The sequence below is a fragment of the Chelonia mydas genome, chromosome 5 (assembly GCF_015237465.2).
Source record: "Chelonia mydas isolate rCheMyd1 chromosome 5, rCheMyd1.pri.v2, whole genome shotgun sequence".
Lineage (NCBI taxonomy): Eukaryota > Metazoa > Chordata > Testudines > Cheloniidae > Chelonia > Chelonia mydas.
In genome coordinates, this window is record NC_051245.2 from 110,214,889 (window position 1) to 110,240,668 (window position 25,780).

Consider the following 25,780-nt stretch of genomic DNA (forward strand, 5'->3'; position numbering starts at 1 on the left):
CAATGCTGCCATCTGTTGACTGTGAAAAATTTAGTCTCCTACTAGAGACACCATAGTTTGGACTGTGTTAGAAAAGGGATTTAAAATGGGACATACCTTCCTGGTTTTTTTCCCAAAGGCAGTTTTTCCCCAATCAGTGTAAAAATTCACACACACTTTGTTTTTTTACTATTTGAACATTTAATGTAGTGGTTGTTTGACATCTTTAAAAACTTTTAAATAAGAAATCTCCAGATTTAGAGTGTGACTTAAATTAATGCTAGACAATGATGGGACTGAGTAATAGCTCTTCAAAAATACTATCTACATACCCAAACTTGGCAAAGAGATCCTTACAAGATTTGGTCCAATGGATGGTTTTTGTTTTTGTTTTTTGCTTTCAGGTAATTTTTAGTCATTCACAGCTCAACTGAAATTCTGATGCACTGTGCTCCTCCAGCTGGTGGTTGTTGGTGCAACATGCAGTCCCTAAGCACACACGCTTGTTTTGGGAGCACCGGAGGGAGAGCAAAGGGAAGCAGCAGCAGATGCTTACAAGCCTGAATGACAGGAGGGGTTGGGTATGTACAAGCTTGATGGTGTTTGTGAGCCAAGGGTACCCAAACCTGACTGGTGGAGGGGGAAAATTAGACCCACGTAAGCCTCCCTGATGGTGGTGGTGGGGGAGATACGGAGTCTGCGCACATGGAAACCTGACAGTTCACACACATCTCATTGGGGAGGACGGGGACGAGCAACTTTGTACCAGGACAGCCTGAAGTCTTCCCCTTAGAATGCCTGTGTCTCCATCCTCCCTTTCATTTCATCACAATGAGCTACTGCTCCAAACACTTGCAACTACAAATGTTGTGGGTGAAAATGATCTGTTAATGGGCAGAAACACAAAAGCTGCGGAGTTGAGGTTGTGGTGTGTGGTCTGTTGGAGTGGTCAAACTAGTTACCCAAGCTATTGTTCTTATGGAGTCACTGCTGAATCAGGGTTTATGTTCACAATGTACTTGAGCATGTTGTCAAGTTTAACTACTTATGTCAAAGGAAAGCTCGTGTACTTAAAGTTAGGCAAATGTTTACAAGTCCTTTGCTGAACTGGAGTCTTAAGGGAAAACAAGAGAAGATTTTTAGTGGGTCTCTGTTTTTTAAAAAAAATCTAATTAGTACAAATCACTACTGCTGTAGGTTGCTATTTTGTAGAAATAAATATTTATTTATAAATATTATAAAACCTCTGAAAAAATAAATAAAAGCAATACATTAATATTGTGAATAAATATAAATGGATCAACATAAAAACACTTTTACAAATCCAGTAAAATGATCAGAAAATCTTTTCACAGTGCAGGAAAAGAATATATATTTGCACTAGTTTAAAATTTCAGAGTGCCTAATTATAACTGAACTAGAAACTGGGATATTCTTCTTTCTTTATTATCCTTGCCGCAAAATACACCTGCAGAAGTTTCCCTTGCTTATGAGTCCCTGTCAGGATCTTTCCATGCGACTGTCGTTCCAGGCAGCTAGTGAGGGTATTTTGCATGAGATGTAGGCAGAGGTGAAAGTAAGGCGGTCCGGTCCGAAATACTGGCAAATGCCGGTACACTGTGCCATACCAGATCGGCTTCCTGAGGCTGGCCATTTAAAGGGTCTTGGGCTCCTGGCAGCGGCTGGAACCCAAGGCCCTTTAAATTGCCGCCAGAGCCCTGCTGCCAGAGCCGCTGGGTAGCGGAGGCAGCTCAGGCCATGATTTAAAGGGCCCTTTAAATCCCCACCGAAGCCCTTGGCCACCGCCGCTACACCGGGGGCTCTGGCAGGGGGCTCGGATAGCGATTTAAAGAGCCCGGGGCTCCAGCCGATGCAGGGGGCCCCAGGCCCTTTAAATCTCCACTAGAGCCCCAACCCTGGGGTAGTGGAGGCAGCCGAGAGCCCCTGGGGCTCTGTCGTCGATTTAAAGGGCCCGGGGCTCCATTGCGGTAGCGGCGGACAGAGCCGCAGGCCCTTTAAATCACCCCGAGCTCTGGCACACCCAGCCGCCTCTGCAGCTGGTAGCCCGGGATTTAAAGACCTGGGATTTAAAGACTGGGCCTCCTCCAGTTGAGGCCATTCCTCTTCCTGTTGAGGCCTACCCCCTGCTCAGGACTGTGGCATACTGGTAAGTCCTTTAAGTTACTTTCACTCCTGGATGTAGGAAATCTATTGGAGGATCTCCTGGATGGCCACTTTGGCAGTCTCTTTCTGGGTTTCTCTGGGCTATTTTCAGCAAAATCTTCTGTTTTACATTTTCTCATGTGAATAGATCAGTCTGGTAATGGCAAGGAGGACATAAATAGTGCAGTTGAAGTTTGGCAGTTTGCTTAATTCAAGATGGACTGATAGGAGTCTCAAAAGCTGCTGATTCGAGATTCAATTTAGAGACGAAGGACTCCAGTGGAGGTGCAGTTTCATTCAGCTGTTTTCATAGCATCATTACTGGAACAGCACGTGCTGGAATGAAAAAGGGGAATGGTTCAAACACTGGAGAGATTCAAATGCCAAATAGAGGCCATCTTTTTCTAACCAGATGTCAAATCCTAAATCCTGAGCCTTAGTGCACTTGTCATCTTATCACAATTTGTTGTTACTAAAGCTGTTGAATTTAGCGGTAACCAAAAGAAAGAAAAGCAGAATAAGAACCCTCGGCCATCCCTATGTGCAAAATGAGCTGATGGGATAGAAGAGTGTGAACACAGACCCCCCGTTTTCTGGTGTCCTAACTGGAACGTTGTCTAATGAGGCAGTTGTTGAAAGGGGGCTTCTCACTGTTCTTTTCTTTTTGGCATAGTTAGTTATATCTTAACAATATTTTGTCTTTAGTTAGCAGTTATGATATATTTGTATATTTTTCATATAGAATATTGTGTGTGGTAGAGAAGCACTAAATTATATGCTACTGTGAAAAGATTTGAGCACGCGTTTGAAATAGCTGTATGCATAAAATTACTGTGGGAGAAAGATTGGGCCCGACGTATTAGGAGTTATAACCCTATCAGCCATCTTTCACCGGCTGTTTTATTCAAATAATATTATTTGAGTTTTTCTAGGAAAAAAGAAAAGATGGTACCTTCATTTTCAAGTCTCTTGGTGAGTTTGTCGAGCATGAGGAAACATCTGGATATTTCCACACGGATGATCTCCCAGGCACACCGGCTGTATTGCTTTTCTTTCAGGAAATCCTCTATTGTCTGGAAGTATCTCTTCAGTTTGAAGCTGGTGAGCAGGAGGTTCTCATTTCCTGGGTAGGTTACCTCCTTTTCCATCTCAGCACTCAAACACGTCTCCAGCTTCTCAATCTGCTGGTGAAGTCCATTCTGGAATTCCTTTATGGAAGTCCCATTCCAGGCAGCTTGGGTGAGATTGTTGTTAAGGATATGGAAGAGCTCTTGGAGGATCTGCTGGATGGCTACCTTGGCATTCTCTTGGTGGGACAGTCGGAGCTTGAGGATATCTCTGGGCTTGAAAGCTATCCTTTCATTTAGACATTGGAAGGGAAAGTTGCCACCCATTTTCTCCAGACGCTCTAAACTCTCGCTGTTCATTCTGGTTTGTAGAACATGCAGCCTGTTACAGTCCAGACATGAGATTTCCCTGGAGAAGAGCAGCACGAGGCAAAATTGCAGCAAACTCCTGCTGATCATGATGATGTCTTAGATTCCCTGTGTTTGTGTAGAACTTGAGCAACCGGTGCCTGTTCAAGGTCTTCTGTAAACTTTTGTGTTTTCGACCCATGTCTCTGAATTTAAGTAGGAATTTAAGGATTCTGTAGGAAGAGATTTTTCTTTCATCACTTTCTACTTTTCAAGCTTTTGCCTGCTTGAGGTTTTTACTTTCATTTTCTTCCTTTCTATTTAGTGGAAGCGAACAAGTCATTGGAGGAACAAAATCACAGTCATTACCTTTTTTTAGAAGAAAGAATCCCTATATTTCTTTCCTTAGGGCCCCCGCCCCACCCTCTTAGATAAAGAAAATTTAAAGGTAAGAAGAGTGATGCTTAACTGTTTCATCCAGTTACAGGTTAGAGTAGGGACCTGTCTGTCTACTCCCAAGTATCTGTAGTTAGTAGTGCTAGGCAGATCTAAATATCTGTTACATCAGTAAGTTACATCAGCAAGACTATCGGTCTTATGAGAGAGGAAAATCCCTGTGTGTAGGGAATAGCAGAGGATGGACAGAGTGCACTGAGAAACTGGGAGGTTTACTTAAGAAACTGATAACTGAAAATACTGTTCCAGAGTAGGAGCCGTGTTAGTCTGTATTTGCAAAAAGAAAAGGAGGACTTGTGGCACCTTAGAGACTAACAAATTTATTTGAGCACAAGCTTTCTTGAGCTACAGCTCAATTTGTTAGTCTCTAAGGTGCCACAAGACCTCCTTTTCTTTTTGAAAAGACTGTATGGTTGGTAATATGCTAGAGTGACTGACATAAATGAATGTTACTTTCAAACGTGTTTCCCTTTTCACCATTCAAGCTTTATTCTTTTTTTCAATGTGCATTTCACTGAGCTTGGGCATTGAAATTCAAGTGGGCTGATGAGTGAAGTTTGCATCCTGTAGCAAGTTTCACTTTCTGTTTTTCATACCATAGCACTAGGCTGTCATGTTGGAGTTTCCATCAGTGAAGGGGAATGGTTTTCAACCCAAAAATTGAAAAGGAATATTTTCATATTAATTTTAAAGAAGGAAAAGAAGAAAACATGACCATATTTCTGTTCGTGTCACTTCTTTTACATCTCCCTCTCCCATCACCTCAAGCACTTTTTAAAATCATAATCTAGAGTTTTGCCTAAACGATTTGGAAGTGTCACTGTAAAGAAGGCAGTTTATTGTACATAAGGGACCCAATCATACCAGAGGCGCTGCACCCCAATCTTGCATTTACTCCACTGGGAGTTCTGCGTGTGCATTTCCTGGCAAGCTGAAGCTTCAGGAGATAATAGTTATATGAAAGAGCGAGAAATTAAAAAAATCTGAATCTTAGCTGTTCTTGTTCAAGTAAGAAAGCTATGGGAATAAAGACACAAAGTCTCTCAGCATATTTTCATCAGCAATGAGCCTGTTTTCTGGGAAAGGTTAGATGCAGACTGAGCTGGGTGAAATATTTGCTAGAATTTGATGAAATCCTGTATATTTAAATTTCAGTGAAAAGATCAGGAAATTTTATTGGAATATTTTTCTTCTGTGTCAGCCAGCTTAATTTGAATGTGAAATAAGAGATTAGTTTAGCCCCTTTTCCAATAGGCAAATCTGCAAATAAATTCAGAATTTGCTAATGGATTTATTTAAACTGATTTGACAAATGATTTATACACATTCCGCTCTGATTGCTCAGGACCTCGTCGCCACCCTCATTTCCCTATGAGTATTTGCTATTCATAATTTGCTACTTGTTCTGTGTGATGGTTCACCTGAGTCAATGCTATTGTGTCTGTTCCTGGGATGGTTGCCTTCAAATTCAAAACTGCTTTCCAGATGGTTGCAGGAACTTTTCTGGAGAAAAGTCTCTTTAAAATATGTATTTATATGAGTGTTTCTTATACTTTCTCACTCCAGAGATGTTCTTTTCTAACAAAAACTCACACGTAGAAATATTTCAGAAAATGTTTACAAAGTGCCAAACATTTTTCATAAATGTTTAATCAGTCTCAAATGTTTAGGCTGTGGCTGAAGTATGTGGTTGGCAGCGGTACTGTTGACTGATAGCTCTTCAGAACTACTATCCACCTACACCAAACTTGGTAGAGAGGAGGATCCTCACTAGATCTGATGCTACCGGCAGGTTTATTACTATAATTTTAAATGTTGGGTTTAGGTAATTTTTAGGCATTGTTGATGTTATAACTGAAAGTTTAATCCATTCTGTGCACCAAACTGGTTGTTGGTGGCAAGGAGCACACACGCCTGATGTGGAGGGTGTGGAGGGGTGGCACCAGCTGGTCAGAAAACTGGGGGATAGAATTGCTGACTTGAGTGTACACAAGCCTGATTCATATGGCTTGATTTTTATGTGTATGTGTGTGTGTGTGTGTCAGGCGGAGGCCGGGGGAAAGGGGAGGAGTTTCTGTAAGACTTACTACTTTTAAAGTGATATTATGAAGTTGTTGTCATGAAATTTCCTCATCATAGGAAACCTCTTTCTATGTGTATCCATCCGGTTGGACAGGACCTCCAGAAGGTACTCTCTAGGCTGAGGACAACGGGGACACTTAACTTTAAAACTGTGTTTCCGAGTTGGTGTTAAGGAGAATGGGGGTTAGGAGTGGAAAGTTACTGAAGGTCAACAAAGAGACAGATGACAAAACCAAAAGGTTCTAAAAGAAATCACAGGGGGAAGACCCACAGGACATTTGGGCAAGAGGAAGGAAGGGGATGAACTGGCCAAGGCCAGGTTATGTGAGCTGGAGGAGAATGCTCTGTTTCTGTGCATATAAGTGATGCATTGCAACAGAAGGATGTTGGATGACCCCAAGTGATTCTGATACAGGCTCATAGAATGGCCTGGTGTGTTGAGGAAACTGAGGCAGGGAATTGCGGATAGGGTTTACAATTTTTGTTCCATTTTCTGTATTTCCGAGTGATTAATTAAAGAGCAATAGTGTGTTAGAATCCTGTGCAAAGTGTCTCCGTATTATAATCTACACATACTACATGGCCCCTGGGAGAGGTAAACACCTCTGGGTATATTTCTGGGAGAGGACATGTTAAAGCACATTCTGAGCTTCAAAGACTACCCAGTTGACAGCAGGCAGGATTGAACCTTGGACATTTGAACCTTAGTGTATGAGCCTTGACTGTGTGAACATGTGATAATGCGTCTTAAGCCATGGTTGTAGCAGACTCCTCAGTCTCTAAATGGTTCAGGTGCCAGTAGAGGGTGACAGAGCACCACACCAACCAGGCACGGGTTGTTCCTCGCTGAGGAAGCCCAAGCCAAGCTTCAGAGACTTCCCAGCTGATATCCCAGCTAGGGTGACCAGACAGCAAGTGTGAAAAATCGGGGCAGGGGGTGAGGGGTAATAGGCATCTAGATACGACAAAGCTCCAAATATGGGGACTGTCCTGATAAAATCCAGCTGCCCAAAAATGACACTTTAAAAGATTGTATGGGGCAACTGCATGCAGCCTGGAGAAGCCCTGGGAAATACTACTTGGCACTGAAAAGACGGGGGCAGAGAATCTAATGGGACCAGAGCTGAGAGAGATGCTGCAGATCTCTGTGTCTGGAGAGACGTTTTTGATCGGTGCAGAAACCATAGAATCTGCTGAATGTGGAGATGGAATGACAGCCACTTCCATGAGGAAGTCTACGGACAAACCCACCCCTCCTTCTTCCTGCCCCTGAGTGGAATTCTGTGGGAGAATCTCAGAGAGAGATATTAACATTTTTTTCCTCTCTTTTAAGAAGTGTGAGCTGGGCTTTCCCACATGCATGGCTGCTCCTTATGATACGGGTGATATTGTCAGAGCTCAGCTGAACATTGCGTTCAGCATTCCCCTTCTTTTATTAACGGTGTGATGGAATGAAGGGGAATAGTTTTCCCCCAGAGCTGAATGGGTTTGGGGTTGTTAGACTTTGTCAGAAGAATTCCATAGTTTTCGTGGGCAGTGACTGACTGACGCATTCCACCCAATGGGGAAATGCGTTTTAGAGGTGACAAAGAGAAACTTTGATAATTCTAATACAGAATGCCCCATTCCTGCTCTCATTATTCACATGTAATTGGTGTGTGTTAAGGGGTGCATGCACTCTTGCTTAGTGGGGGAAAAGGCACCAATCTAGCCTCTTCCAACACAACTGCCTACTACACCAAACACCCAAATTGAAAAGTTTCTGGGGGGACAAGTAACCTGGTACAAAGTAGAATGGTAAAAGGTGGGAGAATTCAGGTGTGGCGTGTGGTCTGTTTGAATGGAAAGGCTAATTATCATTCTGTAAGGATTATTTTTAAAATGGAATTAGTGCGAATTGGGACACTGATTCATCAATGTATTGAAGCATGTTCCCAACTGGAAGCACTAACATGAGCGGGATGGCTCACCTACTTTAAGTTAGTCACATGCATAAGTACTTTCTGGAATTGGGGTTTTCAGGCTGAACAATTACAGGGGTTTTTTTATTCTCCTTTTCTTTCTTTTTGGTTCAATCAGTATTTTATTCAAATCATTACTGGTATAGGTTGCCATTTTATATAAAATAATTATTTATTGGTAAGTAACAAATATCTATGATAAATACATAAATAAGAACAATAAATAAATAATAGATTGACATAAATGCCTTGTTACAAATATCGTAAACGGATCTGAAAATATTTTCAGAAGATATAGTAACACCACCTTTTAAAATTCCACTGCATCAGATTTTAAATCATGTAAAAATTATTACTTGATTTCAGTTAGAACTTCTAAAAATGTTGATATTTAAATTTCTAAACTTTTTTGTGAGATTGTCTGACATTAGAAAACCCCATAATTCCGCATGGATTCTCCTGCTAGCAGAGAGGCTGAACGGCTTGTCTTTTATGAAAGAATTGGTATCTCTTCACGTTCATCCTGGGAAACTGTTGGTCCTTTCTTCCTGGTCAGAGAGTCCCATTTTCCATCGCTGCAGCCAAACGTCTCCAGATGCCCAATTTGCTGATGAATCTGTGTTGGAATCTCTGAATGGAATTCCCACCTCAGGTAGTTTCGGAGAGATTCTTGCCAAAGAGGCAGGAAATATGTTGGAAGATTTTCTGGAATGCCACCTTGGCATTCCCCTTCAGGGACACTCAAGGCTTGAAAACCTCTTGGGGCCACCTGAAATGTCTCTCTTCATTTCGACATTAGAGGAAAATTATGCACATCTTTTTTGTTGGAAAGTTTTTCCAGTTCACATTTGTTATGCTGCTGTACTGTGGTTTAGCTGCATGTTACGGTTCAGAGATGAGATTTGATCAGAGAAGAGTTGAACAATAGAGCAAACACATAATGTCAACAATGTTTAAGGTCTAACCCTTTCTTAATTTTCTTGTAACTTTTTTGCATCGATATCCTTCATTTACAATTTAAATTTTGAGTGAGCGTATTGCACAATACAAGGCCAAGTAGTATGTAGTCTTAGAAGTCTTAGACATCACTGTGGGAAGGATAAGCAGAGGGGAGGGAATCCACCCCATGGTACAATTTCGTCCAACTTTTTTAACCTCTGTAGTCGCTGCAACCTCAGCTGGAGTGAAATGAGATTTGGTTGAAACACAAAGGAAAAAATACAATTAGAAAATTTATGAATGTCAATCTTTTCTACACCTCATAATCTTACGAGTCTTACGCTATGTTCATATTTCTTATAAATATCTCTAGGAAACTTCTCAAGCTGTGGTATAGGATGAGGACAGATTAATAAATAGCAACCATGCTCATAATAGAAACATACTATATGTATAGAAGTCAGAGTACTTTGGGGGTATCATTATTTGATGAGCAAAGTACTGGTGAGGTGGCTAAGGATTCCAAATATATGTACTTTGTTGCATGGTCTGCCTATTATGCAATACATAACATCAGCTAATGTGTGGGAGATTATGAAGAATCACAAACCAAAATGAGAGTTGAAAAAATAAATCCATGTAATTGCAAATCCATTTCCAGGACAGGACAGGAAGAGCCTGAAGCTGCTGCCAAGGAAATCAGTTGGGATTTGGCCACTGACCCTATAGAAGAAGGATCAGGCCCTATCTAAGCAGAGTTATAAGATATCCGCTATCTCTGTTCAACTGTATAATTGACACTAATATTTAATTCATTTACTCCAAGGAAAAGATTTGTACTGTACCTTAGTTACTCAGCCGTCGAGTGAGTTTGTCAACCAGCACAAAACATCTGGGTATTTCCACGCGAATGATCTCCCAGGCACACAGTCTGTATTGCTTTTCTTTCAGGAAAGCATCTATCCCCTGAAAGTATTGTTTCACTCTCCGACTGGTGAGCTGGAGGTCCTGACTTTCCGGGTTGGTTAATTCCTTCTCCATCTGTGCTCTCAAACATGCCTCCAGTCGCTGAATTTGCTGGTAAAGGCCATTTTGGAACCTGACTATGGAAGTGGCATCCCAGGCACTTTGGGTAAGGTTTTTGCTAAAGATGTTGAAGATCTCTTGGAGGATCTCTTGAATTACCACCTTGGCATTCTCCTTCTGGGCCACTGAAAGTTGGACAATATCCTGGGTGGGCTTGAAAGCTGCCCTTTCATCTATGCATTGTGAGGGGAAATTTCCGCTGCTTTTCTGCAGAAGCTCTAAGCTCTCTTTGTTCACTTTGTTCTGCTGGAAGTGAAGCATGGTACAGAGCCGAGATGAGATTTCAGTGGAGAAGAGCAGTATGAGGCAAATGTGCAGCAAAAACCTGGTGCTCATGATGATGTCTATACGCTCCTTTGCTTTGTGTGGAACCTTGAGCCTGGAGTTCGTTGAGGGTCCTGGGTAGACTGCTGTGTCTTTCCTTTTCGTCTCTGAATTTAAGTATTTGGTTGGAGAATGTTTCTTTGATCATTTTCTGTTTACAAGATTTTCCTTCTTGAAGGTTTCAGAATTTTTCTTTCTGTTCTTCTTGCTGTTTTCTAGTTCTTTTACCACATTTCCTTTTTCTTTCTTTCTTTCTTTCTTTCTTTCTTTCTTTCTTTCTTTCTTTCTTTCTTTCTTTCTTTCTTTCTTTCTTTCTTTCTTTTTGTGTGTGCGTGAAAGTGACCACCCCTGACATACAGGCATTTTGTCATATTTTAATTTCTGTAATTGAAGAAGGTCAGCCACAATTCCACAGTGGTACAGAAAAGACCTCCAATTGGTCAGACAGTGCACTTGCCATTCATTACCTCCTTCATTTGAGAGACAGAAATTGTTTAGGAATATTTAAAGTTCGCTAGGCATTGAAGAAGTAAATGTCGGCGGAAAGGGTTAGGTCTCCCAAAAATATTGGCAAATCTCAACTTTAATGATTTCCTCTGTTTTGAAGTCACATTTAAAATCTAGACAGCACAAACTATTGGCATCTTCCTTCTGTGAAACCATAAGAGAGAGAGTGCTCTGAGAAAATGACACCTTAACTCATTGTTATTTCCAGGTCTTAATATACACAGTGGAGCTCAGGAATAGATGCAGCTGAAAGGTGTGAAAATCATGTCCTGTTGATCACTCCAAGTAGCTGACAGGAGTAAAAAATTGAGAAGAATTCATAAAACAGGATGAGCAATTAATATACACGTTGCATCCGAGAGTGCTAAAGGAATTGGCTGCCGTGATTGCAGAGCCATTGGCCATTACCTTTGAAAACTCGTGGTGAATGGGGGAAGTCCCGGGTGACTGGAAAAAGGCTAATGTAGTGCCAATCTTTAAAAAAGGGAAAAAGGAAGATCCTGGGAACTACAGGCCAGTCATCCTCACCTCAGTCCCCGGAAAAATCATGGAGCAGGTCCTCAAGGAATCAATCCAGAAGCACTTACACGAGAGGAAAGTGATCAGGAACAGTCAGCATGGATTCACCAAGGGAAGGTCATGCCTGACTAATCTAATCGCCTTCTATGATGATATTACTGGTTCTGTGGATGAAGGGAACGCAGTGGATGTATTGTTTTTTGACTTTAGCAAAGCTTTTGACACGGTCTCCCACAGTATTCTTGTCAGCAAGTTAAAGAAGTATGGGCTGGATGAATGCACTATAAGGTGGGTAGAAAGTTGGCTAGATTGTCGGGCTCAACAGGTCGTGATCAATGGCTCCATGTCTAGTTGGCAGCCGGTATCAAGTGGAGTGCCCCAAGGGTCGGTCCTGGGGCCGGTTTTGTTCAATATCTTCATAAATGATCTGGAGGATGGTGTGGATTGCACTCTCAGCAAATTTGCAGATGATACTAAACTAGGAGGAGTGGTAGATACGCTGGAGGGCAGGGATAGGATACAGAGGGACCTAGACAAATTGGAGGATTGGGCCAAAAGAAATCTGATGAGGTTCAACAAGGATAAGTGCAGGGTCCTGCACTTAGGACGGAAGAACACAATGCACCGCTACAGACTAGGGACCGAATGGCTAGGCAGCAGTTCTGCGGAAAAGGACCTGGGGGTGACAGTGGACGAGAAGCTGGATATGAGTCAACAGTGTGCCCTTGTTGCCAAGAAGGCCAATGGCATTTTGGGATGTATAAGTAGGGGCATAGCCAGCAGATCGAGGGACGTGATTGTTCCCCTCTATTCGACATTGGTGAGGCCTCATCTGGAGTGCTGTGTCCAGTTTTGGGCCCTGCACTACAAGAAGGATGTGGATAAATTGGAGAGAGTCCAGCGAAGGGCAACAAAAATGATTAGGGGTCTGGAACACATGACTTATGAGGAGAGGCTGAGGGAACCGAGATTGTTTAGTCTGCAGAAGAGAAGAATGAGGGGGGATTTGATAGCTGCTTTCAACTAGCTGAGAGGTGGTTCCAAAGAGGATGGTTCTAGACTATTCTCAGTGGTAGAACAGGACAGGACAAGGAGTAATGGTCTCAAGTTGCAGTGGGGGAGGTTTAGGTTGGATATTAGGAAAAACTTTTTCACTAGGAGGGTGGTGAAACACTGGAATGCGTTACCTAGGGAGGTGGTAAAATCTCCTTCCTTAGAAGTTTTTAAGGTCAGGCTTGACAAAGCCCTGGCTGGGATGATTTAATTGGGGATTGGTCCTGCTTTGAGCAGGGGGTTGGACTAGATGACCTCCTGAGGTCCCTTCCAACCCTGATATTCTATGATTCTATGATTCTATAGTAATGCATGCTAGAGAGGTACCCACGTGGATGACTATGATTTACAAAGTGGTCAGAAGGAGGTTATGCAGAGAAGTCACATTATGTGTTTTTTACCAAGTGTGTCCTGGAATGAAAGAATTCAAATATTTTTTTAAAAAATGAAATTCAGTGTTCACCATTTTTGCTGGTTCCTTCTCTTTTAATATTGGCCTTCCCCTGGGCTTGGGCAGGGAAATTCTTCTTGTTTGTTTAATTCTCTTCACTTCCTGTGGACACGTTTTATTTTCTGGATCTCAAGCCCTAGCACTGTTGTTGTGGAGTCTCCCTCATGGCAGGGAAATCTGTTTTAATTCAAGAAGAAAACTATTTTCACTGAAATTAAAAAAGAAAAGTCACATGAAGAAAGCATGAAAACATTTTTGTGCATATTAATTTGGTTAGAGTCTCCCAAGTCTTCCTGCACTTTTATAAGAAATTTGAGATTTTTAGCTTTAAATTTTTGAAAGACACCCTGCAAAGCAGAGAAATAAGACTTACCGCAGCCCCCAGGTTGTAATGGGCTCTGCTCCCCATTCTCCCATGACTTTCCAGGGATGTTGGGCATCTGTATTCCACACCCGGGTGAAATCCCAGAGGAAGATGTTGCAGGGTACTGAAAGCAAATGAACAAAACTGCAAACCCAGGATATGAATGAGACCGTGCTTTTGGTCACTCTTATTGAAGTTACACACCCCCAGCAGGCATTGTTTCAGCCTGGGGCAGTCCTGACAGGTGACTGTAATGGAACCACGCTGATAGGAACCGGAAGGGAGATCTGACAAAGCCCTGGAAGTGATGCAGACACTCAGGCGCACTGTTTGGAAAGATTTTGTGTTCTGTGCAGAAGCCATCGTGTCATCAGTTTCCCCAGCTTTCATCACAGAAATCATTTCCTCCTGCCTGCTAGTGGAATGATAAGGGGGAGCGTAAGTGGGGATGTATTGGTGGTGTTTTTCTCCCTTTCGTCCACCTGTGGTTGGCTTTCCCACAGGAAGATCTAAAGTCATAGATGATGGATAACACTAAATGGCTCTTAAGTAGATTAAAAGCTTCTTCCACGCAGCACAGCTTCAAAACAATGTGATAGAATGATTGTCAGGCAGTTCTCCTCTGCACGATAGGGGTAGTGAAGAAGTTAGACTTTGAAGAAGAGTTTGTATGGCTCCCAGGTGCAATGTGACCAGGTCAAGGCCCCTCTTCAGCCACTCCCCAAAATTGAGATTCTGTTTCAGCATGTAGCTGTGGATATTCTGGATCCTTTCCCTAAGAAGACACCCAGAGGAAAGGTGTACATACTGACTTGCAGGGCCGCAAGGGCAGGGCCAGCACCACCTCTGGCCACAAATTTCATAAAGATGTGTCCAGCTACTGAAGATCTAATCCTCCCAGAAGAAATGGAAGAGTTTCATGGTGAGACGTTCTATACCTCGTGGGAACAGCCTACACCTCCATTTTCATCCAATATGATTGCAAAGTTTGTTGTGTCGGGTGTCTTTGGAAGACTCAAGATGCACTGAGCATTGTGGTCATAGTGATGTGATAGTAATTGTTGTTACTGCAGTGTTATAGTAATGTTATAGGTTCTAATTCCATGTCTAGAGTTGTGAGGCTGAAAATGTGTCTTCATGGCTTAAAATAAGCCGAAGCAAAAACAAGAGCAGAGAGGCAGTTCACGCCTCATCAGGGCATGTACGGGAGAAACCCAGCCCAGCCTCACAGGAACAAAGGATGCTGGCCTAGGCAGCAACAAAAGAATCTGTTGGACTCTCCAGTGAGTCACCGCCCCCCGTTCCTGTGGACAGTTTGGGACTGTGATGGGGTAATGCTCACCTGACTTTGAAGTGGTGGGCGGAGGGGGCAAAGCCAAGAGGGAAGAAATAACATGAAAAAAGGGAGAGATGTTTGCCATGCTCTTCCTCTCTCTTCCAGCTACGTCTACAGCCACCACACCAAGCCACTGAAGGGCTGATGTTAGGGGAGAGCTTGGCTGAGGAGCAACCCTCCCAGAAGACATGTAACATATTCATGGAGTCTCATTGTGATTGTGATATGTTTTCACCCAATAGTATACAGAACTCCATTGGTGAAATGCTGTTGAACTAATATGGAAGCATAATTAGTCCAAATAAGAAGGTCCAAATTATGGTAATCTTTGCTCGTGGGGTACTTCACAGTAAGGCAGGGAGAGCTTGTATTGAACAAACTACTTGTATTTAAACATAGTGGAACACAGTAACCAGGGCCTGGACTAGTCAACCTAAGGGTGGCAGAATCTGGCCCAACATGAGAACAATGGGCCAGATCCTCAGCTCATGGAATGCAGCCTGGCACCATTGGCTGGCCCAATATCATTAGAAGAAAACAGATAAGCCAGAGTAGAAGTCAGTTACAGATCGGTGTAAGAGGGTCAGAGCCAGAGGCTGAGAATAAAATTAATCTCCATATGGAGAGAGAGAGATGAACACTCAGAGATCATCCAGAGCTCTGAGATGATACTAATAGAGAGCCCCTGACTGAGCCAGCCCTGATACCAGAATGGGCCCCACCTGAGAGAAATAAGGTGATTCCAGGTTTAAATGCCGAGTGGGCCCAGCTAAGGAAGGGCTGGAGGAAAGAAAGTGCAGAGAGTCAGAAGGTGCCTGCAGGGTCTGGAGTGATCAGGGAGGCACCCAGAATAACCAGGGGACAGATTGGAAGACCTAGAAGGGAAGTAAAGAGGTGAGGAAGGAAATGGCGCAGGGAAAACTGCAATATGGGTCGAGGATTTGACGTAGCTGTGCAGTACAGGGCCCTGGGCTGTAACCCAGAATTGAGGTTGGGACTGGATTCCCCTACCAGCCCCAAGGAAGTGGTGCGCAAGGGTAGCTGATCCCAGCGAGGGGGCTACAGGCTGAATGTGACCTCGGTGAAGAAGAGCTGTGGAGAGGGTGGAAGCTTTTCATTTCTGTTCAGATAGTTTTGAACTTTAGTTTGGATAGCTGACCCTGGAAGGAACGGGCTAAAGACTGTGCCCTGGCTGGAGGGATGAGTTATCTGAAAGAAACCACCACAGCCCCAGAGTGACTGGTGACCAGGGCTGCTACCCCACAAGGACACTGCGATGCCAGGCCTGGCCCTGAGGAAGTGCATCATGGTGAGTAAACCCTGTTACAATGCTTTTTCTTACATTACTGTAACTGCAGCATGTCTGAAACAACGATATTTTTGTAGTTTTCCTTGTCTACTCTCTTTTCCTACACCCCATGGAAAGCGCTGTATCTCTGCCCTAGTCTATATCCAGCTCCTTCTTCCTTCAAAGGCAGTCTCACTGATGATATCGCCTTTTGCATAAACTAAATGACGGACTGTCCTTGACCACTTTTATATTGTGTGAGTACATGTGCTGCCAGACCCCTATCTGCAGAAGGGATTCTTTCAGCAGCAACTTAACAAGAAGTGATTTACTTTGCCCGTATTGGGCACACGGTTAAGGGGCTGGGGGTGGGGAATCACCTCAGGTTGCGCTTGCTTTTGAAATCTTTGCTTCCATGTTCCATAAGTCCTTTGGAAGAAATTTCATACAAAATGAAATCAAAGATTGCCTACTTGAAATTTCTTTTTTGGATGGGTAAGTATTGCTGGTAAGTCATATAAATAATTGTGCTGCTAAGATTTGAATTTACTTAGCTCCTGGCCTAGCCCAAATGTGTGGGGGTTTTTTGTTGTTGTTGTTGTTTTTTAATTCTCCATAGATTGTGCTGCCTTGGAACAATAAATAAACTCCAAACTAGAAAAGGCACAAAACAAAAATCTGCTTCTTTACTGATTGTTTTCGCTTCAATTTAACATAGACGTGGTAATTCATTGTAGGGAGTTAGGAGAACTCATCTTGATGGTGTCCTTTCTTGGCGTGCAAATATTTTATTTATTGAAAGTGAATATTATTGTTACTGACCTTCTGGGAAGGACTTACGGACAGGCAGAAGATATTGAAAAGGTGGCGGCAGTCTTTGAAAGCCAGTAAATAAATTAGCTATCTGCTTTAGAAGTAGGTTTTCCTGTTTGAGTGCTAGCTAACAGATCTTTTAGAGCCAAACCTCGGCATTTGCACCAAGTCTTATGCAAATCCAGAAACTACATGTAACTGACCAATTTGCCTTGCAAATAAATCTGCCTACAAATGTTGAGGAAGCCTTTCAGGAGGTCTGTTAAACATTTGGCCCTGAGAGTCATACAAGAAAGGTAGAAATGTAAAACTTGTTCCACTTATTTGTCGCAGATTGCTTCTCTAATGTCCATGTCCAGCATATGTACGTGTGTCTTTATGACAACAGTTAAGGGACTGGATGAATCCGCTTTAAATTGAAAAATCTGGTGGGAAGAGGGACATTGTCGGTAACCTCTGTTTGCCCGAAGTTGGGAATGGGCGATGGGTTGGATCACGTGATGATTACCCGTTCTCTTCATTCCCTCTGAAGCACCTGGCATTGGCCACTGTTGGAAGACAGGCTTTGGTCTGACCCAGTATGGCCATTCTTGTGTTGAATACGTTTCATTAAAGATGTGTTCAGCTTTTCAGGATCTAATCGTCCCGGAAGAAATGTAACCTTTTCATGGACTCTTGTTGTGCCGGCGCCCGACTCTGGCCGCAAGGGTTTCACTACATAGTTTAACTCATTCAGCTGCCTGATGACCTTCAAGGGCCCATCCCAGGCAGGTGGGGTTAAATGCTTGTCCCAGTCCTGTGGGTGCTGGTTCATAACGGTTTTCAGAATCATCTTTAGGGTCCCATTGAACCTCTTCACCAGCCCGTTGGACTGAGGGTGATACGCTGAGGCCCAGGTGTGTCGGATCCCACGCCTCTCCCACAAGCACCGGAGCAGAGTTGACATGAAATTGGAGCCCTAGTCTGTAAGGACCTCCTTGGGGAACCCCACTCTGCCGAAAACAGTCAGCAGTGCATCTGCCACAGTGTCTGCCTCGATAGAGGACAAGGCCACCGCCTCTGGACAGGGAATAGTGAAATCTACCACCATGAGGATGTATTTTTTCCCTGTCCCAGTTGCTTTGCTGAGGGGTCCCACTATGTCCAGGGTCACCTTCTGGAGAGGCTCCTCTATGATGGGCAGGGGCCTCAAAGCTGCTTTCCCTTTGTCCCGGGCCTTCCCCACCCTCTGGCAGGGGTCGCAGGACCTGCAGTACTTCTGTATGGTATCAAAGATCCTGGGCCAGTAAAAGTACGGTAGCAGCCTCTGCTTGCTGCACTGGATTCCCTGGTGTCCCGAGAGAGGGACATCGTGGGCCAGGTACAGTAGCCTGCGGCGGTACTTCTGGGGGACCCTCCTCCGGCTGGGCTCCCACCCAGTTAACCCTTTGAGGGCTCAGTTTGCTCATCCTGTCCCTTTGCTTTTGGCACCGGCCCCATCTGTGGGCCCCCCTGCCCACAGTAATTACACCTCAGGTCTAGCTGGTCCTCTTGGTAGGCCTGTCCCCCTGGGATTTCATTCCATATCCCAACCTGCTGTCTACAAACTCATCAGGCAGCTGCCCTGCATGGCGCAGGTCCTTCAGCCTCTTGTCCATGAACCACATCCTCAGGTCAGGGGGACGGAGTTCATATCATCGCTCCAGCCCCATAAGTTCAATCACATCCTCCTTGGTCTGGACCCTGGCCCCATTTACCGATTGGTGGGTGTATTTCCCCCATCAGCGTGACCAGTTTCAAATAGGTCATCCCCTGGGTCTTCTGCACACTCCGGAACCTTTTCCTGTATGGCTTGGGGTCAGCTCAGATGTGCGCAGCAGGGCTTGTTTGAAGCGTTCATTGTCCCCTGCTTCCACCTCATCTATCTGGCTGAACATCTCTATGGCTTTGGAACCCAGTAAGGGGGCCAGATGCTGAAGCCAGATGCCGAAGCATGCTCCCCCAGAGTCCTGACTGGCTTCATATGGAGTAGTTCCAGAGTGTCGCACAGTGACTCCGTGACAACTGGAATCAAAGTGCACCGCGTGGACAGAGAATCCTGCAGTAACTGACTGGAGAGCAGCAAAACAAAGGTGGATGACCGAGACACAGGCAAGCTGGAATCTCCAAGAGATGAAATTACAGGAGGCGGAGGAGCCTACTGCTTAGCCGATGGCCGCAAGGCCAGAGAGGGGCCGGTGGCCGCAAGTTTTGTGAAGCTATTGTGCTATATGAAGGTGGGGAGGTAGCTCCCTTTTATGGACAGCCAGTTACCTGTAAATTCCATTGTAGTAGCTGTTTTCTACTTGCTTTACATGTAAAGGGGTAAAAAGTCTCTCTGCAAAGCATAAGTGAAAGGAAGTGAGTGCTCACCATGCTGGAACTTCTTAAAATGGAGGACAAACTCTCCCTTTATTTGTCTGTCTGTCCTCCCAACTGGAGAGTTCGAGAAGGCAGCAGCTCTGCTGTCAGAAGCCTGGGGCCAGGTATGAAATATCATCAGTATCATACCTAGAAACTACTCATTTGAAACCCCAGATATCTACGTAGATCAGGAAATGTCTAGAAAGACACAATTAGCTTTCTCTCTCTCTCTCTTTTTTGTTTTTAATATTTATGTTTTTTAAGAACAGGGCTGTATTTTTGGTGTCTTATGAGATTTGTGCACATGGTTTTTACTTAGCTGGTGACAACAGCTGATTTCTATTTTTTTTCCTTTTCCTTTCTCAGCTCTTCCCTGGAGGGGGAGTGAAATTATAGTGATAAACCTGCTGGTGGCATCAGATCTAGTGAGGCTCCACCTCTCCACCAAGTTTTGTGTAGGTGGATCGTAGTTCTGAAAATACTCTTTGGCACTGAAAGGACTGGGGCGGGGAATCTAATGGGAGCAGAGCTGAGACAGATGCTGCAGATCTGTGTCTGGAGAGACCTCTTTGATCAGTGCAGAAACCATAGAATCTGCTGAATGTGGAGATGGAACGACAGCCACTTCCATGAGGAAGTCTACGGACGAACCCGCCCCTTCTTCTTCTTGCCCCTGAGTGGAAGGATGTGGGAACACTTCAGTGGGGGATATTTACACAGTTTTCCTCTCTTTTAAGAAATGCGAGCTGCGCTTTCCCACAGGCATTGGCTGCTCCTTATGATACAAGTGATATTGTCAAAGAGCTCAACTGAATTCTCCACTCAGCATGGCCCCTTTTTTAATTTAAGGTCTGCTGGCATGAATTGGAATAGTTGCTCTCTCGCACAGAATAGTTTTGGGGCATAGACTTTTTCAGAAGAATTCAGTATTGTTCCTGGATAGTAACTGGCTGATGTATTCCCCCTGTCATAAATATAAAGGGAAGGGTAACCACCTTTCTGTATACAGAACTATAAAATCCCTCCTGGCCAGAGGCAAAACCCTTTCACCTGTAAAGGGTTAAGAAGCTAGGATAACCTTGCTGGCACCTGACCAAAATGACCAATGAGGAGACAAGTTACTTTCAAAGCTGGAGTGTGGGGGGCGGACAAAGGGTCTGTGTGTGTGTGTGTGTGTGTGTGTGTGTATGTGATGCTTTTGCCGGGAACAGATCAGGAATGCTCTTCAGAACTCCTGTAAAAAGTTAGGAAGCAATCTAGGTAGAAATGCATTAGATTTCCTTTTGTTTAAATGGCTGGTAAATAAGCTGTGCTGAATGGAATGTATATTTTTGTAACTTAAGGTTTTGCCTAGAGAGATTCTCTGTGTTTTGAATCTGATGACCCTGTAAGGTATTTACCATCCTGATTTTACAGAGGTGATTCTTTTACTGTTTCTTTCATTAAAATTCTTCTTTTAAGATCCTGATTGCTTTTTCATTGTTCTGAAGATCCAAGGGTTTGGGTCTGTGTTCACCTATGCAAATTGGTGAGGATTTTTATCAAGCCTTCCCCAGGAAAGCGGGTGTAGGGCTTGGGGGGATATTTTGGGGGAAGGGCTCTCCAAGTGGGCTCTTTCCCTGTTTGTACCTTGAGGAAGATTTTAACCTAAGCTGGTAAGAATAAGCTTAGGGGGTCTTTCATGCAGGTCCCCACATCTGTACCTAGAGTTCAGAGCGGGGAAGGAAGCTTGACACCCCCAAACTGGGGGCTGCATTTTAGAGGGGACAGAGAAGCTTTGATAATCCTCGTTCTAATGCCCTATTCCCGCTCTCATTACTCACATGTAATTTTGTTTGTGGTGTGCACTCAAGAATGAATTTTGTCTGTGCTGTGCTCACACAAAAATGATGGAACCGAATGTGTGTGTGGGACACACAAATGATGAGCATTCATGGAAGCCCACACTTAATGGGCGGGGGTGATGCTTGTAAATGTATTGTGGGGAGGTGGTATGTGAAGGCACACAAACCTGATTGATGGAGTTATGAGCAAGCTAATTAAATGGTAACTTAACTGGTGTGTGTTTGAGGGTGTATACTGTCTTGATTGGTGCCCTCTTCTCCCCTCCCGCACCCCTCCCGGCAGTAGTTTGGCCTCTTCCAGCACATCTACTCCACCAAACATCCACAAGAAGAAGTTATCTGCTCGGGGAAAACAACCAAGGAAAAAGTAGCAGAGGAAAAAGAGGCAGAGATCAGGTGTGGTGCATGATTTGTTATCGTGGAAAGATTAATTATCACTCCATAGCTCCTTTTTTCCTATGGAAGTACAGTAAACTTGCACACTGATTCATCCGTGTATCTAAGTATGTTCCCAACTGGAAGCATGAACACCAGTAGGATGGGTCACATACTATAAGTCATGTGCATAAGTACTTTCTGGACTTGGGGTTTTAAGGCTGCACAATAATAGAGTGTTTGGTTGGATTTTTTTTTGACCAAATCACTACCACTCTGTTGCCATTTTGTATAAAATAATAATTTATTCCAATTAATCTACGATAAAATATAAATAAGAGCAATGAATAATAGACTGATATAAATATCCTGTTACAAATATCATAAAATGCCCTGAAACTATTTCCACAATACACAAATAGAATAAGTAGTCGCAACAGCTTTTAAAATTCCACTGCATCTCATTGTAAATCATGTCTAAAATGTTCATTGATTTCAGTTAGTCCTTCTAAAAAGGTTGGTATTTTTAATTTCTAAACTTCTTTGTGACTTTGTCCTGTAGTTGAAAACTGCGTAATTCCGCTTGGATTCTCTTGCCAGCGCTGATGCTGAACTGCTTGTCTGCTAGAGGAAATAACTGGTATCTCTTCATCTTCATCCTGGTGAGCTGAAGGTCCTTCCTTCCTTCGTGGTAAAAGAGTCCCGCTTTCCATCATTACAACCAAACCTGTCTCCAGATGCCCAGCTGGCTGATGAGTCTACGTTGGAATCTCTGAATGGAACTCCCGCCTCAGGGAGCTTGTTTGGAAGCTGTTCCAGTTCACATGTGTCATGCTGTTATACTGTGGTTATACTGCATGTTACAGTTCAGAGGTGAGATTGGATCAAAGAAGAGATCATAGAACAATATATCAAGCACAATGTCAACAATGTTTAAGGTCCAACACTTTCTTTTAAAATTCTTAATTGTCTTGTAACTTTTTTGCATCAATATCCTTCATTTTGCATTTTAAACACTGAGTAAATGAACAGAATATTATCACATAAAATGAAATTTGTGCAGTTGGAATTTCATGAAAGTGAATGTATGGTGTAATACGTCAAGCACTATGGAGTGTTAGATGTCACTGTGGGAAGAATCTGCAGAGAGGAGGGATTCCACTGTATCTGTCTGTCTTCACCTCAGTAGTTGCAACATCCGGAGCTGAAATGAAATCGGAAATAGTTGAAACACAAAGGGAAAAAATATAATCTTCATTGAACTGATCTCAAGAAATTAAATGACAATATCTTTTCCACACGTAAGCTCGCAAGTCTTTTAGTACGTTCATATTTTTTTAAAAAGTCTCTAGGAAGCTTCTCAAACCTTGGAATAGTAGAAATAGTTCTCATGAGGACAAATTAGTTAATAGCCATGCTGATAATTGTAGAAACACACTACGTATGTCGAAGTCACAGTACTTTGGTCATCAGATAATGATACTTCCTTCCCTCCCAAACCACAAAGTGCTGGTGAGGTGCCGAAGAATTCCACATATGTGGACTTCGTTGCATGGTCTGCCAATTCCCTACTGCACAACAGTACTGATATGTGAGAGATTATGAAGATGTGCAAAAATAAATAATAGTAGAAACACCAAAAAATAAATCCATGTCACTGAAAATCCATTTCCAGGACAGGACAGGAAGAGCCTAAAGCTGCTGCCATGGAAATCAGTTGCGATTTGGCCACTGATCCTATAGAAGAAGGATCAGGCCCTATATAAGCAGAGTTATAAAATATCTGTTATCTCTGTTCAGCTGTATAAATTACCTTAATGTGAATTCATTTATTCCAGGGAAAAGATTTGTACTGTACCTTAGTTACTCAGCCGTCGAGTGAGTTTGTCAACCAGCACAAAACATCTGGGTATTTCCACGCGAATGATCTCCCAGGCACACAGGCTGTATTGCTTTTCTTTCAGGAAAGCATCTATCCCCTGAAAGTATTTTTTCACACTCCGACTGGTGATCTGGAGGTCCTGACTTTCCGGGTTGGTTAATTCCTTCTCCATCTGTGCTCTCAAACATGCCTCCAGCCGCTGAATTTGCTGGTAAAGGCCATTTTGGAACCTGACTATGGAAGTGGCATCCCAGGCACTTTGGGTGAGGTTTTTGCTAAAGATATTGAAGATCTCTTGGAGGATTTCTTGAATTACCACCTTGGCATTCTCCTTCTGGGCCACTGAAAGTTGGACAATATCCTGGGTGGGTTTGAAAGCTGCCCTTTCATTTATGCATTGTGAGGGGAAATTTCCGCTCTTTTCTGCAGAAGCTCTAAGCTCTCTTTGTTCACTTTGTTCTGCTGGAAGTGAAGCATGGTACATAGCCGTGATGAGATTTCAGTGGAGAAGAGCAGTATGAGGCAAATGTGCAGCAAAAACCTGGTGGTCATGATGATGTCTTTTCGCTCCTTTACTTTGTGTGGAACCTTGAGCCTGGAGTTCGTTGAGGGTCCTAGGTAGACTGCTGTGCCTTTCCTTTTTGTCTCTGAATTTAAGTATTTGGTTGGAGAATGTTTCTTTGATCATTTTCTGTTTACAAGATTTTCCTTCTTGAAGGTTTCAGAATTTTTCTTTCTGTTCTTCTTGCTGTTTTCTAGTTCTTTTACCACATTTCCTTTTTCTTTCTTTCTTTCTTTCTTTCTTTCTTTCTTTCTTTCTTTCTTTCTTTCTTTCTTTCTTTCTTTCTTTCTTTCTTTCTTTTTGTGTGTGCGTGAAAGTGACCACCCCTGACATACAGGCATTTTGTCATATTTTAATTTCTGTAATTGAAGAAGGTCAACCACAATTCCACAGTGGTACAGAAAAGACCTCCAATTGGTCAGACAGTGCACTTGCCATTCATTACCTCCTTCATTTGAGGGACAGAAATTGTTTAGGAATATTTAAAGTTCATTAGGCATTGAAGAAGTAAATGTCAGCGGAAAGGGTTAGGTCTCCAAAAAATATTTGGCAAATCTCAACTTTAATGATTTCCTCTGTTTTGAAGTCACATTTAAAATCTAGACAGCACAAACTATTGGCATCTTCCTTCTGTGAAACCATAAGAGAGAGAGTGCTCTGAGAAAATGACACCTTAACTCATTGTTATTTCCAGGTCTTAATATACATAGTGGAGCTCAGGAATAGATGCAGCTGAAAGGTGTGAAAATCATGTCCTGTTGATCACTCCAAGTAGCTGACAGGAGTAAAAAATTGAGAAGAATTCATAAAACAGGATGAGCAATTAGTATAGTAACGCATGCTAGAGAGGTACCCACGTGGATGACTATGATTTACAATGTGGTCAGAAGGAGGTTATGCAGAGAAGTCACATTATGTGTTTTTTACCAAGTGTGTACAGGAATGAAAGAATTCAAATATTTTTTTAAAAATGAAATTCAGTGTTCACCATTTTTCGCTTGTTCCTTCTCTTTTAATATTGGCCTTCCCTTGGGCTTGGGCAGGGAAATTCTTCTGGTTTGTTTAATTCTCTTCACTTCCTGTGGACACGTTTCATTTTCTGGATCTCAAGCCCTAGCACAGACTGTTGTTCTGGAGTTTCCATCGTGGCAGGGAAATCTGTTTTAATTCTGGAAGAAAAGTATTTTCACTGAAATTGAAAAAGAAAAATCACATGAAGAAAGCATGAAAACATTTTTGTGCATATTAATTTGGTTAGAGTCTCCCAAGTCTTCCTGCACTTTTATAAGAAATTTGAGATTTTTAGCTTTAAATTTTTGAAAGACACCCTGCAAAGCAGAGAAAGCAGACTTACCGCAGCCCCCAGGTTGTAATGGGCTCTGCTCCCTATTCTCCCATGACTTTCCAGGGTGTTGGGCATCTGTATTCCACACCCGGGTGAAATCCCAGGGGAAGATGTTGCAGGGTACTGAGAGCAAATGACCAAAACTGCAAACCCAGGATATGAATGAGACCGTGCTTTTGGTCACTCTTATTGAAGTTTCACACCCCCAGCAGGCATTGTTCCAGCCTGGGGCAGCCCTGACAGGGTGACTGTAATGGAACCACGCTGATAGGGACCGGAAGGGAGGTCTGACAAAGCCCTGGAAGTGATGCAGACACTCAGGCGCACTGTTTGGAAAGATTTTGTGTTCTGTGCAGAACCCATCGTGTCATCAGTTTCCCCAGCTTTCATCACAGAAATCATTTCCTCCTGCCTGCTAGTGGAATGATGGGGGGGAGCTTAAGTGGGGATGTATTGGTGGTGTTTTTCTCCCTTTTGTCCACCTGTGGTTGGCTTTCCCACAGGAAGACCTAAAGTCATAGATGATGGATAACACTAAATGGCTCTTAAGTAGATTAAAAGCTTCTTCCACGCAGCACAGCTTCAAGACAATGTGATAGAATGATTGTCAGGCAGTTCTCCTCTGCACGATAGGGGTAGTGAAGAAGTTAGACT

The 25,780-nt window shown here is 43.2% G+C and overlaps 3 protein-coding genes across 3 annotated transcripts; all 3 read right to left on the bottom strand.

Annotated features, from left to right (window-relative positions):
* Window positions 1-3,056: 3,056 nt before the first annotated feature.
* On the bottom strand, window positions 3,057-3,680 carry LOC119566683 (interferon beta-like). Its single transcript, XM_037903074.2, has one exon. The coding sequence runs from the start codon at window positions 3,666-3,668 to the stop codon at window positions 3,057-3,059; it is 612 nt and encodes a 203-aa protein (XP_037759002.1). The 5' UTR covers window positions 3,669-3,680.
* Window positions 3,681-9,841: 6,161 nt separating this feature from the next.
* LOC119566684 (interferon epsilon-like) lies at window positions 9,842-11,279 on the bottom strand. Its single transcript, XM_037903075.1, has one exon. It carries the CDS (start codon window positions 10,415-10,417, stop codon window positions 9,842-9,844), a length of 576 nt encoding a protein of 191 aa, XP_037759003.1. The 5' UTR covers window positions 10,418-11,279.
* An 11,917-nt stretch (window positions 11,280-23,196) lies between these two features.
* Window positions 23,197-24,607, bottom strand: LOC122465766 (interferon epsilon-like). The gene is given in 2 exon segments (XM_043546246.1): window positions 23,197-23,639; window positions 23,642-24,607. Coding segments are annotated over 2 exon segments (573 nt in total). The 5' UTR covers window positions 23,772-24,607.
* Window positions 24,608-25,780: the final 1,173 nt, after the last annotated feature.

Bases quoted from the DNA above. Each gene is read 5' to 3' on its own strand.
- LOC119566684 (XM_037903075.1), bottom strand. From the start codon at position 10,417: ATGAGCACCAGGTTTTTGCTGCACATTTGCCTCATACTGCTCTTCTCC.
- LOC119566683 (XM_037903074.2), bottom strand. From the start codon at position 3,668: ATGATCAGCAGGAGTTTGCTGCAATTTTGCCTCGTGCTGCTCTTCTCC.